The sequence below is a fragment of the Rutidosis leptorrhynchoides genome, chromosome 1, assembly GCF_046630445.1.
Source record: "Rutidosis leptorrhynchoides isolate AG116_Rl617_1_P2 chromosome 1, CSIRO_AGI_Rlap_v1, whole genome shotgun sequence".
Classification (NCBI taxonomy): Eukaryota; Viridiplantae; Streptophyta; class Magnoliopsida; order Asterales; family Asteraceae; genus Rutidosis; species Rutidosis leptorrhynchoides.
In genome coordinates, this window is record NC_092333.1 from 664,687,904 (window position 1) to 664,708,575 (window position 20,672).

Sequence of the window (20,672 nt, forward strand, 5' to 3'; positions counted from 1 at the left end):
CATAACTTCATTGGAGAAACATTCCGCGGCGATTATGTAATCTCTAAAGTCTTAGAGATTATCTAATCTAGCCCCAACCATAAATCAGTTAAGCGAACCAAAAATGATAGAAGGAAGAGTAGAAACCCTGACAAAAATGGTGTGTGATTAACAAGCTAAACTTGCTTTACCAACAGCATCAGCAGTACCGTCAGAGTTACCAGCATCGTCAGTACAGTCAACATCCGAATCAACAACACCGATAACATCACAAACTCCGTCAGTTCAAGAATCACTGTGGACATCATTACGAATCAATAACGTGTATATTGTATCAACGAGTTATGAAGAATTAACTCATTCCCTCTGAAGAAATTATATGTATATATATATATATATATATATATATATATATATATATATATAATGAAATAAATCTTTCCGTGCTAAGCTATTGTGTGTGAATCTTAACTACTCGGTTAATTCATATTACAAATATGCAATAATGTACGTCCTTCGGCCGCAACTTAACCAGCGTTAACTACAATCTCTGTCGCAATTCAACAAATTCCAATTCATAATAAATCAAGTATATATTTGATTTTACACTTTCATCATCGATGTACCCGAAACTTTTCAGATAACATCATTCGTACTTTGTGAAATTCACAAGAATTCCACGAACCAAACATCATACATCAACAAATAACGAAATATTGATTCATAATTTCAATGTCATTAAAGAAATACTGCGTAAAAGTTATGTACTTTTTAAAGCCTTTAGGGATTATTCAATTCTAGTTTCAACCGTAAATCAAATGAGTTTAATTTAACATTAACTCATTAAATCTATGTTACATCTGAATAAAATATACATATATATTTTCATAAAGACTGTAATAAAATTCTTTTGTACAAAATATTAATTGTGAAATTTTTTTTAACGGGTAGGTAATACCCGAGAGATATATAAATTCACAATTAATATGTTACATTCTTCGAATCTGATTCAGCAAATCATCCATTATACTCCCTACTTTCACAAAAATATACATTCTTTTATAGAAATCAAAACAACCATACTCATTCAAAATTTAATTACATATTCTGATTTTGAAATCTCAAAATTCAACTTGAGATATGACCAAAATCATCACTCTTAGATCCTTACATCTTTCACAAGCTATATTTTGACTTCAAAACTGTGTTAGAACATCAAATGTATGTTAACGATTACAATCTGTGTTCAAACCCTTCGAAAATTTCTGAAGACACTTCGAATGATGAGCAATCGAGATGATGATCCAACCACATGTTACCCACAGTTATGTGCCCAAAAAAAAAAACTCTTGAAACTAAAGTAAAAGTTTAAACAACGTATCCGCGTCAGATTCTTTGGCATTTATTAGCAAAAATAACTTTGCGACCCCTATTCAAAGTAGCCAGTTTTGTCACAGCTCCAGCAAGTCAACTTCGACTTTTCAGTCAGACTAACCTTATTATAACCTTGAGATATACACCATCGTTACCAGGGAACCTTTTACATTCCACCACATTATTAGCAGATGTACCAACAACTTCATTACCCTTTGAATTTAGCCTCTCCAAAAAGTCATTATAATTATTCATTGAAATCCCATCATTTACTCATTCGCATCTTGTAATGAGAATTGCCATACGAATCATTGGGAATTAGCAATCAGTATTTTGAAATCTCACAGGATGTCTACGCCAACAGTTATATGTGTATATATAACGTCTATCTTCTGGACTTAATTTGAATGTGAAGTTTCTGAAAAACACTCCGAACTAAGAATTGGTTCTCCGAAAATGGAAAAAATGCTGATGAAGCAGCAAAAACTAAAAACCACTTTAAACGGTAAAAGCTGGATGATAATGATGAAGTGTGCTGGCAAAGCGCAGAAAAAGAGAAGTTTTGGAACTGGAAAACGGATTGAGCAAAGTAGGAAGGAGGCTTTGGACAAATTACAAAGACTGAACCTGGTTTCAAAGGATCCAAATGATTCAGTACCTGCTGAAGTCATTAACGAATACCTTGCTCCTGACTCTAAACCCCTGCGGACAATATTCTTCATCATCCTCTGATATTAGAAATTCTAAAATATCATCATATCTTTCATTATAAATATCCTCCATATTTCTGAAGATATTTTCTTAATTTTTCTTATTTGAAATCATTTACCTCTTCGCACTATCTGTATTACATCATAAAAGAAACTATTTTAGTTTCTAAATACTGAAACATTCAAGTTTAAAATAGGAATATTTTGAAGTAGTGTTGGGAACTGAAGCATGAATTAGTATAATATAATGACACTTGATCAACGTGATTATATTACAGTAAGTCATGCTGAGTTTCTAAATGGAACGTGATGATTCACAGATCATAATATCATCATGTGCCATGTTATACGACTCTTGTATTCTATTTAACCTCTAAAATATCAAGAAAATATTTCTTGATGATTCGGCCTTTTCCAAGGTATTCTAATAATTTGACAAGTCAAGATCGTGTCATCAAAATTTCCTTCCTAGAACATTAACAATGTTCATTCCGAAATTCATATCTGTGAATTCTGGACCATTACAAGCGGTGCTTAATCGCAAGAAGAAGAAACAAAAGGACAAAACTCCGAAATAGAAATTGGGGTATAAATTGCAGCAAATAAAAGAGAGCATTAACTGTGAATGATAATGATTATAGAAGACAGAAGCAGAGACTTTGAAATATAAGGGAACATATAAAGCCCAACGATAAACCAGAAATTATAAACCATATATATCGATGCATATAGCAATATAAAGACACGAGAGAACTAGAAACACTATAAACCCAAGAGTATAGTAGAAGTAAATAGATTCTTCTGGCGGTAGATGAAAAAGAAGAATGACCGATATAAAAGTTATAAGTATATCGAGAATCAGAACTGGATGGAGCATATTGATGAATACTTTAAAATATGAGTTGAGGGGGAAAGAATAGAAGGTGATGAAACATGACTAGGAACTTAGAAACTAACAGATTTAACTCACACAATGGCGGAATAAGTGAATTAAACCCTCTAGTGAATAGGTTAAGTTTTTTTTTTGATTAATTTAGTCAAACCACAACTAAATCAAGTGTGATTAGATCAACACCTAGAGCTATTATTCACCACCTGGGTGATTTGGACTGAGAGAAAATTGGAGGAGCTCACTAGATCTGAGTGTGTGTAACAAATGAGAGGCTTAACCTAAAATGAAGAACATAAGACTTTATATACCCCTGATGTTGACTCACCCATACGATTCATTCATCACACGTACGAGTTGGCTTCATCAGCCGTACGGGTGATCACTCACTCGTGTCTTCTCATTTAGGTTGTAATTGTGACTTAGCTCAGCATCAACCGTACGTATGAGCCTATCAGCCGTACTAGTGAGGCTTCACTCGTACGTCTGACTAAGTCTAACATAGTCAAACATCTAAATCTCATTCCTGCAGTTCCTGTAACCACATACAAACACAGAGAGGATAATAACGAGCAATCACGGTGGCCTATAAACTGTTGTACCTGCAATGGACGTGGGTAGATGTCTAGGGACTTGCATAAAATGCATCAACAGAAGGTGTGAGTTGTAAGGAAACGAAGGAGGTGAATTTATAAGAAAATCTCCGACAGAACAATTAAAATGGACGATCGCATTTAAAGCGGATCCTAATTCCCTTGATTACCGGAGAGTCAAATCTTATTAAGAAGATTTTCTTTAAATCCCTTGAAATCTGGGAATTAATCATATCTACGTCAAATGATAAGATGAATCTACACTTACTCATTTCACTCTTCTATGTTAGCTTCATTCGTACTCTTCATATAAATGGATTGTTTATCCAAATTATTCGCTGATGATAAAACTCTAATTTTCAGCCCGTATGCATCATGAAAACATACTTATTATCATTCACGACCTTTCCACTCAAATTTTGGGACGAAATTTCTTTAACGGGTAGGTACTGTGACAACCCGGAAATTTCCAACCAAATTTAAACTTTAATCTTTATATGTTTCCGACACGATAAGCAATATTTGTTAAGTTAAATTTCAAGAATTTTAAACTATGTTCATACATTCATTCAACCTCGACCAAGTTCCAACGATTCACGAACCATTAAACGAATATGATTATATATGTATATGTGTATATATATTATAACTTGAAACGTAAACAAAATATTAGATTAAATACTTTATATGATTGTATCTGTTTCAAAATGTTTATCAATGGAATTAGAAGATAAGATCAAATGATTGAATTATCAGATATATTGAATTATGATTACAAGTCTCTGTTGAAAGGCCCACATTGATTTGAGAAATCTTTCCATTTTAACAATATTCGAAAAATGGTAAAGTGATTTATAAATAAGAACAAATTGTCAATCATTGAGAACTAGACAAAGAATAGTGGAAGATTGAATCTCATAAAGACTCGATTGATCTATTTAGTTTCAAACGTACAAAAACGTTTTCAGTTTAAAAAGAACTTTATTATTAAAACGTATATAACTTTTATAAATATCTAGAACCACTTTTGACAACTCATTACTTAACTAGTATGATAAAGATAACGATATTTATATTTTATTTTATTAAATATATATAACGATTTAAATTAATATTATATATTTATACGCGTATTATACGTACATAGTTTTATACTTTTACTATACTTAAACTTTACCTTTACTTTATTTTTACTTTACTTTAACTTTAATAATTCACTTTAATAATTCATACTTTAATAATTCACTTTAATAATTCATACTTTAATAATTCATACTTTAATAATTCACTTTAATAATTCAAAAATCTATTATAAATAAAATTCAATAGGTTTCATTATTTCATAGAAACTTGAAAATATTTTTCTCTAAACTCTCTCAATCGATTTACATATATATATTTACTCCGTATTATTTCCAGATATTATTAGTATACATAAAATATTACGACGGAGTGCTGTCCGAGTGATTTTGAAATTGTTTTTCGAGTGGGATAGGATTAAGGAAATTATGGGTTATAGCTATGGAGGTGATTGAGTATGGTTCATGGGTATGCTCATGAGGTCAATATAGTGTTTATCATTTCCGTTGCGTCTACGTACCTTTCCTGCAATATTGAATCTCAATATTGATACGTGAGTACTCATAATTTAATTTTTACATACTAATAGTGTATCCCTGACTAGTGCTCAAGTATTTAGGATTATGCATGCTTGTACTTTTGATATTGCCATTAGACAGGTTAGGTTGAATGTTGAATTAGTTACACTTGCGGTTGAGATAAGGTATAAGATATGCATGTCCTTGGAAAGCTAGCGAAAAATTAAGAACTTTTCCTTTAGATATCGAATGTTTCGATGAACGGATTAGAAGTTATAATCAATTGAATTTTCGATATTTTTATTAAAAATGATTATTATTATCGTCGTTTTTATCGTCGTTCTAGTTTTATCTTATTATTATCATTATTATTATCTTTATCAATAAAAGGGATTTATCAATAAAAATTATTATTTTTTTATTATTACTATCGTTATTATCGTTAAAGTTATAATTAGTATTATTATTATTATCCAATTATTATTATTATTATTATTATTATTATTATTATTATTATTGGTATTATTATTATTATTATTATCATTATTTAAAAATGGTTATTGTTATTGTTATTATTATTATTACTATATTATCATTAAGATAATTATTAGTATTATCGTTAATAATGTTATAGTAACTATCGTTATTAATATTAGTGTAATTAAAACAAATATTTGTAACACCTAATTATTTTGATTACTATTATTATCATTATTATAAACACGATATAAAAGACGATTAAAAGCTATTAAATGAAACGATTAGGAAATAATGGGTAAGAGTATCATGATGAAATTAAAATATTATAAGATATTGATTTAGATAAAATTATCGTTCTTATTATTTTTATCATTACTATTATTATTAAAAGTATCGTTAGTATTAAAACTATCATTTTAACAAAAATTATCATTTTAATAGAAATGTCATTGTTACTATAAAATATCATTATTATTATTATTATTTTAAATAGAATTATTATTTTAAAGATAATATTAAAAATTATCATAAATATTAAAGTTATCATAATTAGAATTATCCTTTTATCATAACGTCATCTTAGTAATTATAAATATTGACATTTTTATAATAATAATTATTATTACAAAATAATACAACTTTTACTTACTATCATTATAGATATTATTTTATAAAATAAATATGTGATACAAACATATTTTACTACGTGTAATAACTTACTTTAATAATACCTATCATATTATCTTTATGATATTAAATGAACCCTATAAATTTTATTACTTAATATATATAAAAGTATATTTTATTATATAAATTTAATATAAAATTTTATTTTTTAATAAATAAATTATATTATTTACTCTAATAAATCTTTTAAAAATATTTAAAAATATAAAACAACGATATTTAAACTATATATTAATCATGTATAGATTTTTGGAAATTATTTTGAGTCAAATTTACTTTGGTTGACTTTTGCATATTAGTCTCGAGCATTAGGATTGTGGTACACTATGACTTGACCTAATTTGTTAGACAAATATTGACCAACACATAAATATATATAATTAATTTAGGTTCGTGAATCCGAGGCCAACCTTGCACTTGTTCAATGACGTTATATGTATTTTTACTACGAAATACAGTATGGTGAGTTTCATTAATCCCTTTTTAAATGCTTTTGTAATATATATTTTTGGGACTGAGAATACATGCGCTGTTTTTATAACTGTTTTACGAAATAGACACAAGTAATTGAAACTACATTCTATGGTTGAATTATCGAAATTGAATATGCCCCTTTTTATTAAAGTCTGGTAATCTAAGAATTAGGGAACAGACACCCTAATTGACGCGAATCCTAAAGATAGATCTATTGGGCCTAACAAACCCCATCCAAAGTACCGGATGCTTTAGTACTTCGAAATTTATATCATGTCCGAAGGAGGATCCCGGAATGATAGGGGATATTCTTATATGTATCTAGTTAATGTCGGTTACCAGGTGTTCACCATATGAATGATTATTTTTGTCTCTATGCATGGGACGTATATTTATGAGAACTGGAAATGAAATTCTTGTGGTCTATTAAAATGATGGAAATAAATGATTATGATAAACTAATGAACTCACCAACCTTTTGGTTGACACTTTAAAGCATGTTTATTCTCAGGTGTTAAAGAAATCTTCCGCTGTGCATTTGCTCATTTTAAAGATATTACTTGGAGTCTTTCATAGCATATTTCGAAGAACGTTGCATTCGAGTCATTGAGTTCATCAAAGATTATTATTAAATCAATTTATAGTTGGATAGTGGATATTATGAAATGGTATGCATGCTTGTCAATTTTCGATGTAAAGAAAGATTGTCTTTTAAAAACGAATGCAATGTTTGTAAAATGTATCATATAGAGGTCAAATACCTCGCAATGTAATCAACTATTGTGAATCGTTTATAATGTATATGAACGGGTCCTTTCACATGGCTAGCTGGAAGAGCTCACATGTTGCTTGTTTCCTTGTGCCGACGTTTTATAAATATAATATAATATATATATTAATTTTAAGAATTAATTATATATTATATTATATTCATATGCATAGTTGACTTGTAATTTTTAGTCCGTTGCGTCGAGCGTTGAGAGTTGACTCTGGTCCCGGTTCCGGATTTTCGAACGTCCTTGCGTACAATTTAATATCTTGTACTTTGCGTTTTGAATCTTGTACTCTTGTGATTTCGAGACGTTTCTTATCAATAATTGGAACCTCTTTGATTGTATTTTGTACTTTTGAGCTTTTTGGACCTTTGCGTCTTCAATTCGTCGAATCTGTCTTTTGTCTTCACCTTTTATTATTTAAACGAATATCACTTGTAAATAGAACAGTTGCAACTAAAAGCTTGTCTTTCTTGAGGAATAATGCTATGAAATATATGTTCGTTTTTAGCATTATCAACAACCTCACCCTACAATATTAACTGTGGTGCATTTACTTTGAACATTAGATACGCTCGAACAAGTGTATAACATTTTACGAGGTAAGGGCGGGTATAGTGGTTTCTATACTCGGGTCATTGCTAGTATTCAGGTGCTCAAATTATGCAAACGTTTCGCAACTTGGGGTTGTACTTGTAAAATCTCGTGGTCAAGGAAACTAAACGATTTTTCTAATAACTATTTTTCAGATACTATACAATGTTATTTAAAACTGTGGTTTACGACCAAATGAGATAAAACTTGACATGGTATTGTCTACGAATATTTGAAACTTGATATGGTATTGTCTACAAATGATTGAAACTTGAGATGGTAGTGTCAACAAACTTTTGAAATGGGAAACGGTGTTGTCTACAAACTTTAACATTAAACCTTGGTGGTCTTCCACTAATAAACGTTTTCGAAATATTGTTTCTTAAACATACTGTATTGTTTACCTAAAACCTGTAGATTCACTCAACATTATTGTTGATCCGTTTTGCGTGTTTTATTCTCAGGTATTAATTGCTTCCGCTGTAGAATATTACTGTTACATAGAAGTCAAGCCAAGCACTGGGACCAGAGTTAACATTCCGTTAAAGGGATTTTTGACGGGGTGTTGCAACAAGTTATTTCCATCTATTAATTGAAGTATTAGATTTCCTAATTTAATCTAATATACAAATTTCATTACCTAAAATATTATATTATATTACTATATAATAATATTATAATATAAAATAGATATTCCTTTATTAAGATTATAATATTATTTATGAATGATATTTATATAATATAAAATTAATTTACAGTTTGCGGATATATCTAAAATATTACATTAATATAATATTTGTAGAATATTATATAAAGCACGGGCTCATATTTGTCAATTGAAGTTAAAATGGTTGTTTGATAATCTTTATAGATATTTAGATGTATGTATGCTCTGCTTCATTTGAGATTTTGACATAATGAAATTACTTTTTATTAAAAACATATATAATTAGAGATGTACATAAACTATTATTCTTAACGATCGTTTTTAAAACAACTTTTTAGGGCGCTCATGTTTGGTGTTTTATCGATTACTCCCTTCGTCTCATTCCAATAGTCCCCATTTGACTTTCAAAGTCTTTTTTGTTCAATTTTGCCTCCAAATATTTTTGTTTGTGTTATATATTATTTGATGCAATTTATATGAATGGATTTCAACGCACGGGCTCATAATCTATGCGTTAATATTCAATACTAATGTTTTCGATACAAATGTTATGAGTAATAAAGTTTTTTTTATTGTAATTGTATTACACATTTGATAAATATCAATATCAACGTTAACGACTACTAATTTATACAAATGTCGTGCAACGCACTGGCTCATAAAACTAGTACTCCATATATAAATGATTCAAAAAGATTTTTGCAGAAGGTGTCATTTTCTTATTAATTCAAATTAATTATTAATTATAATTTAATATATACATATAGATTTACATATATATGTATTGATTATTATATAAATAATAATAATATATAAAATAATATTATCCATAATTTCTTTAGATAATTACAAAAATTCTTTTTTTTTATTTTTTCCTTCAAATTTACAATTTACCCCCTCACACTTGGGTACTAATTGTAATTTGTTAGGGTACAAACTATAATTTCATTGGTATAAAATTAAATTCACTATTTAATACAAAATCAACAAACAAAACCCACCAATTTTTTTAATGGATTTATTTTTTTATCGCCGCGAGTTAGGTTCTAGTACCATCATCGTTCAGTTCGAAATAATTTTACGAACAAAATGCATATTAAACTCTAAATAATTATATATAATAATTCTGAAATAATATAACTTAAACTTTACTAATGTTACGTTCCATGACTAATTTTCAATGTACTCTAAATATTACGTAGTATATATAATTTATATATTAAAAAGATATTAATGGTGAGAAAAAGATTTGTAGACATTAAGTTACTAACACCACCCAAAACCACTTTTAAAATTTGTTAACAACATGAGCTCTTAAACTGAAAAGAACTTTAAAATTCGTCAACACCACGAGCTCTTAAACTCAAAAGGAATTTTAAATATTTGTCAACACCACAAGCTCTTAAACTCAAAAGAATTTTTAAAATTTATCAACACCACAGGCTCTTAAATAATTCTTATACTCTTCATATTTTTTAGTATCGATATTTACATACTAATATGAACTGCAAATTACATTTTTACTCGGATTTTTACACACGGTGCAATACACGGGCTTAAAAATGTATACATATACTCCCTCCGTCTCAAATCTATTATCCATGGACAAAAAACACACAGTTTAAGAATTGTCATTATCACACTGTACTTTCTCTGTACATTTTTCTAACTTTACAGTTTTATCCTCAATCAATTATTTAGAATGCCCTTTAACTTTTGTAATTTAATTAATTCATTAGGGATAATATTGTAAGCTTCGTTAAATTTACTTTCCATTTTTGAAAATGAACAATTAATTTGGAACAACTGAAAAGGAATACTGGACAATTAATCTGTGGGACTGAGGGGCTATATATTATGGCGAGCCTTATCGAAGTGATAAGGTTAGGTAATCCAAGTCACAAAGGTAGATAATAAGGTTAAATATAAAGGGTTTATTCTCTTCATTGGCGATTCCCAAAGATAGCAATATATGGATTGCTTTACGCCACCAAAAAAGAATGTTGAGCATGTGTGTGTTTTAAGATCGAGTGAAGTATGTTGTGTGTGATTTCAGAAACATGTCGATGACCATGTTCGTGCTTCCTGATATGTAGATGTATAATACCTTCTTTTGAGGTATTGTTGGTTCTTAATGTATTATGGAAAGATTCTTTGACTTTCGCATTAAGAGTGCTTACAATAGAAAGTAAGATGGTCCTTTGCCTTAGTTAGATGCGGTGGCGGCCGAGCTAGGAATAGTTCCCTAAGCTTGACTGTTGTTTGATCGAGGTTGAAGGGCACTATATTTGATGCCATCGCTCCGTTGGCAGGACATCTTTGTACACCATTGTTAAACATTTGCTTCATGAATTGTACTTATCGAAGCGATCCCGAAGGTGGGGTACACTATCAGGTGTCTCCAAAGAAATTACTCAATCAGCTTACTCTTAAGAACAGTAATATTTATTAACCATAATGGGCATGCAGTATAGATACTATATCAAGGATGGGCTAGTAAAAGGAACATCCACACGTTATCATGACATTAGTTTCTCATTGTATCTTATAGGAGATGCAAATCATCAAAAGCATCATCTTCAGTCATCTGATCATAAAAAACAAGACAATAATCATGCAATTTCAAAGCTTCGGCACCTCAACTTCCCTCCATCAAAGAAGCCATTAAACCTATTTGATGAGGCGAGTTTATCATCCTCACCCCTGCTTACATAAGCGTATGCACTTTGGACACAGTTAAATTTTCATTGGAACGAGCAGAAAGGGAAACGCTTAGAAAGCGCTCGATTTCAATGTCGAAGCAATGGTGATTGAAGATGAAGATAATGAAAATTCTTGTCAGGCTTATGCTGTTGGTTATCCAAATTGTTTGTTGGATGTGCCTTACCAGCAATCCTAAATGTCGTCGTTGCAACATGACAGTGCCATCCCCTGCGATGATGAAGAAACCGAGAATCGATCTTAACATATCAATATGATGACCAGTTATTAGTTTGATATCTGCTAATAATAATAATAGTCGTAAATTCGGTTTTATAGTTTTGTTGAAATTAATATTTTTGTAAATGGGATTATTAGCCAACACAGGTGAAATAGAAAAATAGTTTTGATTTAGTAAAATAAAATCCTCCTATGTAAACATTATGAAGACTTAGTTTTTTTTTTCTTTTCATGTTTGATATTCTTTAATAATTAAGCGTTAAATTATTTTAATTTATGATATATAAACTAATAGTTCAGGTAATTTTCATATTAAGTCAGGTAAGTACATTCGTGCAACACTGGCTCAAAAAACCCAGTTTATTAAATATATAAAAAAATTTAGTTTCAAAAAAATTCTTTATAATAAAGAATGCGAGAATCATATATGATATTATCACTTGCTTGTGGGATTTGTTTAATAAATTATATTTTTACCGATAAAAAAGAAAAAATATATAATATTATTCATTTTAATTAAGTAGGTTATTTTGAATGTTAAGAAAAGTATATATTGTAAAATCACTTAATTTTAATTTAATATTAAATATTAATAAATATTAATAATTAATTTACAAATGAAAAAATAGGAGTAAATAAAAGCAAATTATAGGAGTATTTACAAAAGATTGCAAGTATTAAAAAGTACTCCATCCATGATGGAATAATTGGCTCAATGGTGGTGTTGTAAAATGAATGAAATCGAGCAAGTGCGTTTTCAAACAGTAAGTAGAAACTCGATTCTTAAAATCACGTTTTCAACACTCGTACATGTGAAAAATCGCTTTTTGATTCAAAATTACCAAACGCACTTAAAAAATTATTTACGTTTTAAAAACGCAATAATCAAATAATCAGTTGCATAACGCTAATCCAAACACCCCCTTGATGCAAACTCAAAGAGCCGAGGTGAATGGGTTGTGATGGTTGTGAGTGGTGGTAATGGGTGATGATGGGTAGTGGCTGATGGTGCTGGTAGTGGATGGTGGTAGTGGTGGTGGTGGTGGCGGTAGTGGGTGGTGGTTGTGTTGAGGTAGTGGGTGGTGGTTGATGGTGTTAGATGTTGGTTGGTGGTGGTGGATGATGGTGGTAGATGATGGTGGATGGTGGTAGTGGGTAGTGATGGCAGTGGGTGTGGGTGGTGGTCGTGGTGGTGGCGGCGAGTGGTGGGTAAAGGTGGGTGTTGGTGGCAGGTTGCGACAGTGGTGGGTAAAGGTGGCAGTTGGTGGTGGTAATGGGTGGTGGTTGATGGTGTTTGATGGTGGTGGTGGTAGTAGGTGGTAGTGAGTGGCGGTTGTGGTTAATGGTATTGGGTGTTGTGGCAGTTTGTGGTGGTGGTAGTTGGTGGGGGTGGTGTTTGATGGTGTTGGGTGTTGATTGTAATGGGCGATGACGATAGTGGATGGTGGTTGTGTTGGGGTAGTGGGTGGTGGTTGATGGTGTTAGGTGTTGGTTGGTATTGGGTGGTGGTGGTGGTGGATGATGGTGGTGGTGGTTGATAGTGGCAGTGGGTAGTGATGGCAGTGGGTGTGGGTGGTGGTCGTGGTAGCAGCGGCGAGTGGAATTGGGTGTTGGTGAAAGGTTGTGGCGGTGGTGGGTAAAGGTGGCAGTTGCTGGTGGTAATGGGTGGTGGTTGATGGTGTTTGATGGTGGTGGTGGTAGTAGGTGGTAGTGGGTGGTGGTTGTGGTTGATGGTATTGGGTGTTGGTGGAAGGTTGTGGTGGTGGTGGTACTGGTGGTAGTTTGGGGGTGGGGGGGGGGGGTTGATGGTGTTGGTTGATGGTGTAGGGTGTTAATGATAATGGGAGGTAGGTATTGGTGGTAGCGGGTGGTGATGGTGGGTAGTGGCGGCAGCGGTTGGTGCTGGTAGTGGGTGGTGATGGGTAGTGGCCGACGGTGTTAGGTGTTGGTAGTGGGTGGTGATGGTGGGTTACGGTGGTTGGTGGCGGTGGTTGTGGTGCGTGATTGGTGGTGGTGGTGGTGGTATCGAATAACTCGTTAAAAGTATGATATAAATTGATTATATACAAATATCACAAGAATAAAGTTTAATACAAATTCTATTAACTAAGGACTTTTGCTTGCTAAATTAATTAGTACCGAGTACTAAATAAATTATGTTTTTTTTTTTTTTTAAAATAAACAATCTTAAATTAATAACTATCTACTTTTAAGTACAAAATATCAAACTTACATCAAAATTATCATATGCCTTAGTGTTAAGCACATGAGTAATGTATGGAAGAGGTCATGAGTTCAAATCTTGCAAATCTTGCAGAGAGCTTTATTATATTTTTCTACCTGAATGAGCATAAACGAGTTTACGAACTATTCGAGCTATGTATGTTCGATTACTCGTTCGACTCTTAAACGAGTTTTCGAACGAGTCGATTACTCGTTCGATTATTAAACGAGTTTTTGAGCGAACCGAGTCGAATATTAACTTTTTCATACTCGGCTCGTGAAATTAATCGAACAATATATTTTGTTCGAACTCGACTCGAGTTTAAACTCGTTAAAGCTCGAACACGAAATAGACGAGCTCGAACTCGAGTAGCTCGTTAAAAGCTCGGTTCGTTAACAGCCCTACCTCTATCCCAAAGTAAATGTTCTGGTTTGATTTTTTGAGTCTTTTTCGGCAACTTTGACTTTAAATATCTTTCTTTAGGTTAAAAAATACTCCGTAATTGATGAAAGTTATACCAATAAAAACACAATTAAAATTCAATCTATTACCCCTATATACTAATAGACGTGGGGATTTTGGTCGTTTGACCCCCAACTCCACCCAAAAAATGTTCAAAACGACAATTGACCAAACTTTACCCCAAAAAATGCACAAAACCCCCTTCAACTATCCACACCTTACATAAACTACCCTGAACTTCAGGGGGGTAAAACGTCAATTTACTTAATTAAAATAAAAAACTCCCCCAACCCCTATGACAGCCCGTATCTTCCTCCTCGCTCCGAGTTAAATTCCACCGACCACACTGTTAAACTCGAAATATTTCTGTGAACAAAACGAAACTAACTACGTTCGAAACGGACACTTTTTAAAAAACGCTAACCACAACGACAGCCCGTATCTTCCCGCTCGCCGCGAGTTAATTTTTTTCGAAAGCAGCGTCGTACTCGAAATAATTTTATGAACAAAACGATAAAAGGTATGTTCGAAACGGATACCTTTTAAAAAACGCTAAACACAACGACAGTCCGTATCTTCCCGCTCGCCACGAGTTAAAATTTTTCGACAGTAGCGTCTTACACGAAATAATTTTATGAACAAGACGATAAGAATTACGTTTGAAACGGACAATTTTTTAAAAAACGCTAAACACAATGACAACCCATATCTTCCTCTAGCACCGTTAGACTCAAAAATAATTTTATCAACGAAACGAAACTAACTACGTTCAAACTGAATAGATTTTCTGACAACGACACTTAACACACGTGCCATTTTCCTTATATGAATGTTTATATTATGTGTATTAACATAAGACCCACGTATCCTAAATAGTTTCAAACATAATAAGCACAAACAGAACACCCATATTATGACCCGAACGCCACCGCCGCAACGCGCGGTCGGTAACTTTCTAGTTCATATAATTTTCATAAAAATTACTCGTATATACCAAAAACCATAAAATAATTGAAGTCATGGATGGATTTTCAAAAGTCAAACAGGAGTAGCTTACAAGTAAGAAAGGATGCACATATCCGATTCCATTAGCTATAAATATATCCATACCGTCAACCGTCGCTTCTAAACCCTAACTTCAATTCATTCTTGCTTCTTTACATCTTATTAAATCGACGGCATTCAATCAATCAATAAATAAATAGAATAATTTTATATTTTAGTATAGCAGCCATCTCCAATCTTAACGAGTTGCCCCTCGATTACAAGGTATATTATTATTCTCACTTAATTTCAATTTGCCAAAGCTTAGCATAGCAGCCTTTGTTATTTATTTGTTATTTATTTAGCATAGCCAGTCTTCTCCAAATTAATTATATTCTTCCAACCTCAACGAGCCCTAGCAGTAGCTGATCTCATAATCTCGATTACAGGTATAAAATTAAATTGTGGCTTAATTTGTTATCTATATAATTGAATTGAATTGATCGATTGATGGACAGAGATTCAAGTATCCGGCGTTGTTCCAGAAATCTCGAAATCGATTTGGACAGTTGGTCCTATATTTATCAAAAACTAGATTCACGTGATGATCGAACTTCATTCGGTCTAACCTGTGTTAGTTTCCGTCATATTCAAAATTCGAGTTGTAAAAGCTTGACAGTCAGATGCCCAGATGCTAATATTTTCGCTTCTCCAATTGATTCCCTTACCATTGAGAAACTGCTTAGCAGACATACACAATTAGAGTCATTCACTCTTGGCTGTAGTGGTTGTCGACATATCTCAAATTCAAGTTTAACCCCATTGCTAAATTATGGGTCTACATTGCACTCTCTTAATCTTGATGGATGTCGTTCCATCACCGACACGGGACTTAAATTGGTTGCTTCTGCTTGTCCTTTGTTGTGTTTTATCAGTCTTATGTTTGCAGTAGATGTTACTGATATTGGGTTGGAAATCTTATCAAAATCATGCAAATCTTTAAAAGAGGTGAATCTTACCGGTTGTGATAGTATTACCGACGATGTGATATTTTTTATCAACCAAAACTGTCGTCAACTCATTGCACTCCGAATAAATAGTTGTGTTGATATCCACGGTGTATGCTTTCGAGAGTGTTCTTCGACGCTTGCTCGGTTAGATGCTTATTGTTGCGACTTGGATTCTATGGGTGTTAGTCGAATTGTAAGTGGAGGTGGTCTCGACTATTTAAATGTTGGTACAATTCCTAAGCCTTGCCTTCCAATCGATTTGGAACCTATCGGACTTTGTTCAAAACTTAGATACCTTAGCATTGCGGGCCGCTATTTTGTTGATGATGATGTTATTGTTAAAATATCAAGAGGCTGTCCTTTGTTACAAGAGTGGGAGTTAACAAATTGTTACAGGATTGGTATTTCTGGTTGGGAGTCTGTTGGATTATATTGTCAGAATTTGGAGATACTTCATGTTTTCGTATATGTATATATATATTTTGTGTAGTTGATTTTGGCACCACTGAATTTGGTTCATGTTTGAAGTTTATAAGGTATCCTGGTGACGCAACATTTAGTGGCAGTATGACGTCTTTTCTGTTATTTGGTGAGTCTATTATTTGCAGCCGTTGCGGCAGTTTTATCTTGTTTGTATCAAATTCCTTATAGGTACGGGCTTCATACATCATTTGAGATTTACAGTATCTGGAAACATGGCAGTCTGATACACTTGATATTGGTGTGTTTATTTTTCTACGCTGTTAGCCAAGACTATATTGTAAAATAAGATATTTGTTATTAAAAAATATAGGTATTTGGGGTTGAATATTTGATTTTTCTATTACTTATAACCGATTAGATGTCCGTTAAATCGAATGATATGAGGATCATGTGTAAAGTGATGTGGTAACCTGTATGATTGTGATAAATAAATTATCGGCTACCTATGTTGTTTGTATTTGTTATATTTGTGTTGGGATGTACGGACTATCTGATTATATTTGTTATATATAGTATTTGATTTGATTTCTGGTTAAAGGTAATGTTTGGATATCTGGATAATCTGAGTTCAAAATTTTAAACGTTTAATAAATCGGATATTTAAAATTTCATATTTTGGATTTGACACGACCAAATCCACAATCTGAAAATTCGGATATTTAGAAATCGGTACATAAAATATGGTACGTCCAAATCTCCTATTTCTGGATATCCAAATTTTTGGATATTCGGTTTTTTAAACACTCCTAATTGCTTTAAGTTTGATACAGAGTCCATTATTAAACACATTTTCTTGAATTAATTCTCTGTAAAAGAAGTTCGTTGAATACATTTTCATAAATTAATTCTCTTTAAAAGAAGTTAGGTACATATAATAGACATGTCTATGATGAGACCTCCTCCTCCACATCTGAAATATGAACATAGTTTGTGTGTTCCTTTTCTTGTTACTCAAATCGAGAACAGACGATTTCGGTAAATAATACAAAGTAGTTTTTTTTTTTTTTTTTTTTTTTTTTTTTTTTTTTTTTGGCGAAAAGAAAATGAATACATCAAACAATGAAACTTATTAAAGAAAAGATGAAGAGAGGAAACAAGATACAAAACTTAAATAAATAATTGACATTTCAATTTAAATCAACGATACAATACAAGCAAGTATATCAAACCACACAATGATTACAACGATAATAAATAGTAATACAATGATAAAATACTCAACACTCACTCAAACTATGAAATATATCTTGTTCCATATGTGAAACACAGTGCCAAGTAGAAGAGCACCTAAAAACAATATACTGGATTGAGGACTCGTATAACAGCTGGATCAATGAAAGTAACAATCCCCACACTACCTCAGCTGGATCAATGAAACACAGTGCTAATACATCACCATCACATATGTTCATAATTTACTTGGAAGGTGGTGGGGCAAAGAAAGGAATATTGGGAAGAGTTGTTGGGAAGTTTGGGATTGTAGGCATCGTTGTTGGCATAGATGGCAATGGCGGCAATGAAACTTTGGGCATGTTAGGGATTGTTGGCATAGTTGGTATTGTTGGAATCGTTGGAATTTGTGGTTGAGGTACTTTCGGGATTGTGGGCATTTGTGGTTGGGTCAGTGTCGGGATTGTGGGCATCTGTGGTTGTGGTAGTGTCGGGATTGTCGGCATTTGTGGTTGTGGGAGTGATGGTGTTGCTTGTAGCAAATTACGTGAAGCATAACACATCTCATTGTTCATAAGGAAGTTAATTGCAAGGATAAGAACGCAAATGTAGCTGGTGGAAGCCATGATTATGTCAGATTAGATAACAGAAGGCTTTTGGAATATTCGAGTTTAGAGACAAATGAACTTAATTGATGGTATGCATGAACTGAGAAGACCATAAGTATATATAGAGAATGGTATATGACTTAAACAATATATACAATATAATTTTGATATTATGATTAGTCGGAACCATACATGCTGTGGCAACCACTTATAGTTGTGAGTAGTTTATCAACCTAAGTTGGGGAAGTACAAGAGAAATATTTTAGGTAGCAACTACTTATGATTATATTATTAATTAATATGAACTATTTTTAGGCATAACTCATAAGCTAAGTAAGACTATTAATTGGTTGTTTGGAATGTCAAATACAGTTTAACAACCTAAGTATTGGCAACTCCAGTAGATAAGCAAATGCAATGACATATTGTATTGATATATTGTTATTAGGTTCCTTGGTTTAATTTGGAGTTGTTAATCATTAATCAACCTTCAAAGAACAAAAATTGCTGTACTTATGTTATTCCTATTATTTGTAAGCTATTTTCATATTAAAGATTTACAGATACAGAATAATGATTTAAACATTTAGAGCCTAAATGGTATAAATCATTATGGAGAGTTGATTGCAATTTAGGGCCTGAATTGAATGTGCATGATTTAAAATCCATGGAAATTTGATCATACCATTTTCATGGCGTCTCATGTTTTATTTATCATTTAAAAGAAAAACCATTTCTTGGCCGGAGGTCCATTCGGAAGCAATCTCTTTATCCGTCGAAGAGAACGAGACATGGATGAATTTCTCTATTTTTTGGACTCTGGATGGAAAAATGACTCCTCTTTATTCAAAGATATGGGAAGGATTGTCTACATCTCACCTCCTCTATACACCACACATGTGATATTAATTTTTGTTGTTGTTGTTGTTGTTATTGTAGAATAATGATTTATACGTATTGGTGTACAACAAATTAGTACTTTAAAAATAGTTCAATTTTTACGTATAAAGTTGATGAATGTAAGCATGAGATTGATCACAAAGTGAAGGTAATAAAGACTCATCTAAACTAGAGTCAAATTTCTTCACATTCAACTAAATGGAGGAGATTTGGGCAAATCGTCAAACGCTTTAAGTGTGAAAATATATACGAGTTTCACAAATCTACTACGCGTGAAATTGTACGTGTGTATTTGCACAATTATACGCACTTTTAAGTTGGTAATCAGAGTTATTTGTGATAGTGATGTCTTTGGTCTATCTAGTCACCTTGTGTTCATAGTTTACTTTTACCATATGTTTATCGACAACCTTAATCATTTCTATTTGTGATTATCATTGATGCAATCACAGAAAGTTGTTGTAACTTGTAAAATTAAATTTTGAAATGATAATGGAATGTTTGGGATCAGAGTGCTAGATACCAAGTACTTTTAACATCTAATTATAAGGTTTGGCACTTGCAGATCCAGTTTTAACATCAAAGAGACAATATGGCTTTTAAGAACATGGATACCATATGTTGGTGATTTTAGTGTCATCGATCATTTTGTGTGATAAGGTGATTTACTTGAGACAAGTGGATTTCTAGTTAAGCTTTATAACAAGTTAGGAGAGTGTGGAGTACACGCTTGTTTAAGATAACTAAAGTCATCTAATTGAAAGGTTGTGTTTGTTAGTTGATGTCTTTTTGGCCAAAAGACACAACTAATCATGAAATGGTGGAAAATTTAATGAAATGGTGCAAGGATTCATGGAATGGTGTAACCATTCATGGCACCTCTTCATTAAAAGTTATAACTATTCATGGACACCTTTTAGCCAAAAGGTGTGACCATTCATGGTACCCTTTAGCCAAAAGGTGTAACCTTTCATACTCTATAAATAAGAGTATTTGTCTCACATTTCAGTATGATGAATCTTTGAGCATTCACAATATACAAATTACCTATGTTCTTGACTTCCAATTTTAAT

At 32.1% G+C, this 20,672-nt stretch overlaps 1 protein-coding gene across 1 annotated transcript; it reads left to right on the top strand.

The window, feature by feature from the left end:
• Positions 1-15,551: 15,551 nt before the first annotated feature.
• LOC139850696 (F-box/LRR-repeat protein 12-like) lies at positions 15,552-18,508 on the top strand. The gene is made up of 3 exons (XM_071840255.1): positions 15,552-15,713; positions 15,794-16,901; positions 18,191-18,508. The coding sequence occupies exons 2-3, from the start codon at positions 15,939-15,941 to the stop codon at positions 18,506-18,508; spliced, it is 1,281 nt and encodes a 426-aa protein (XP_071696356.1). The 5' UTR covers positions 15,552-15,713; positions 15,794-15,938.
• Positions 18,509-20,672: the final 2,164 nt, after the last annotated feature.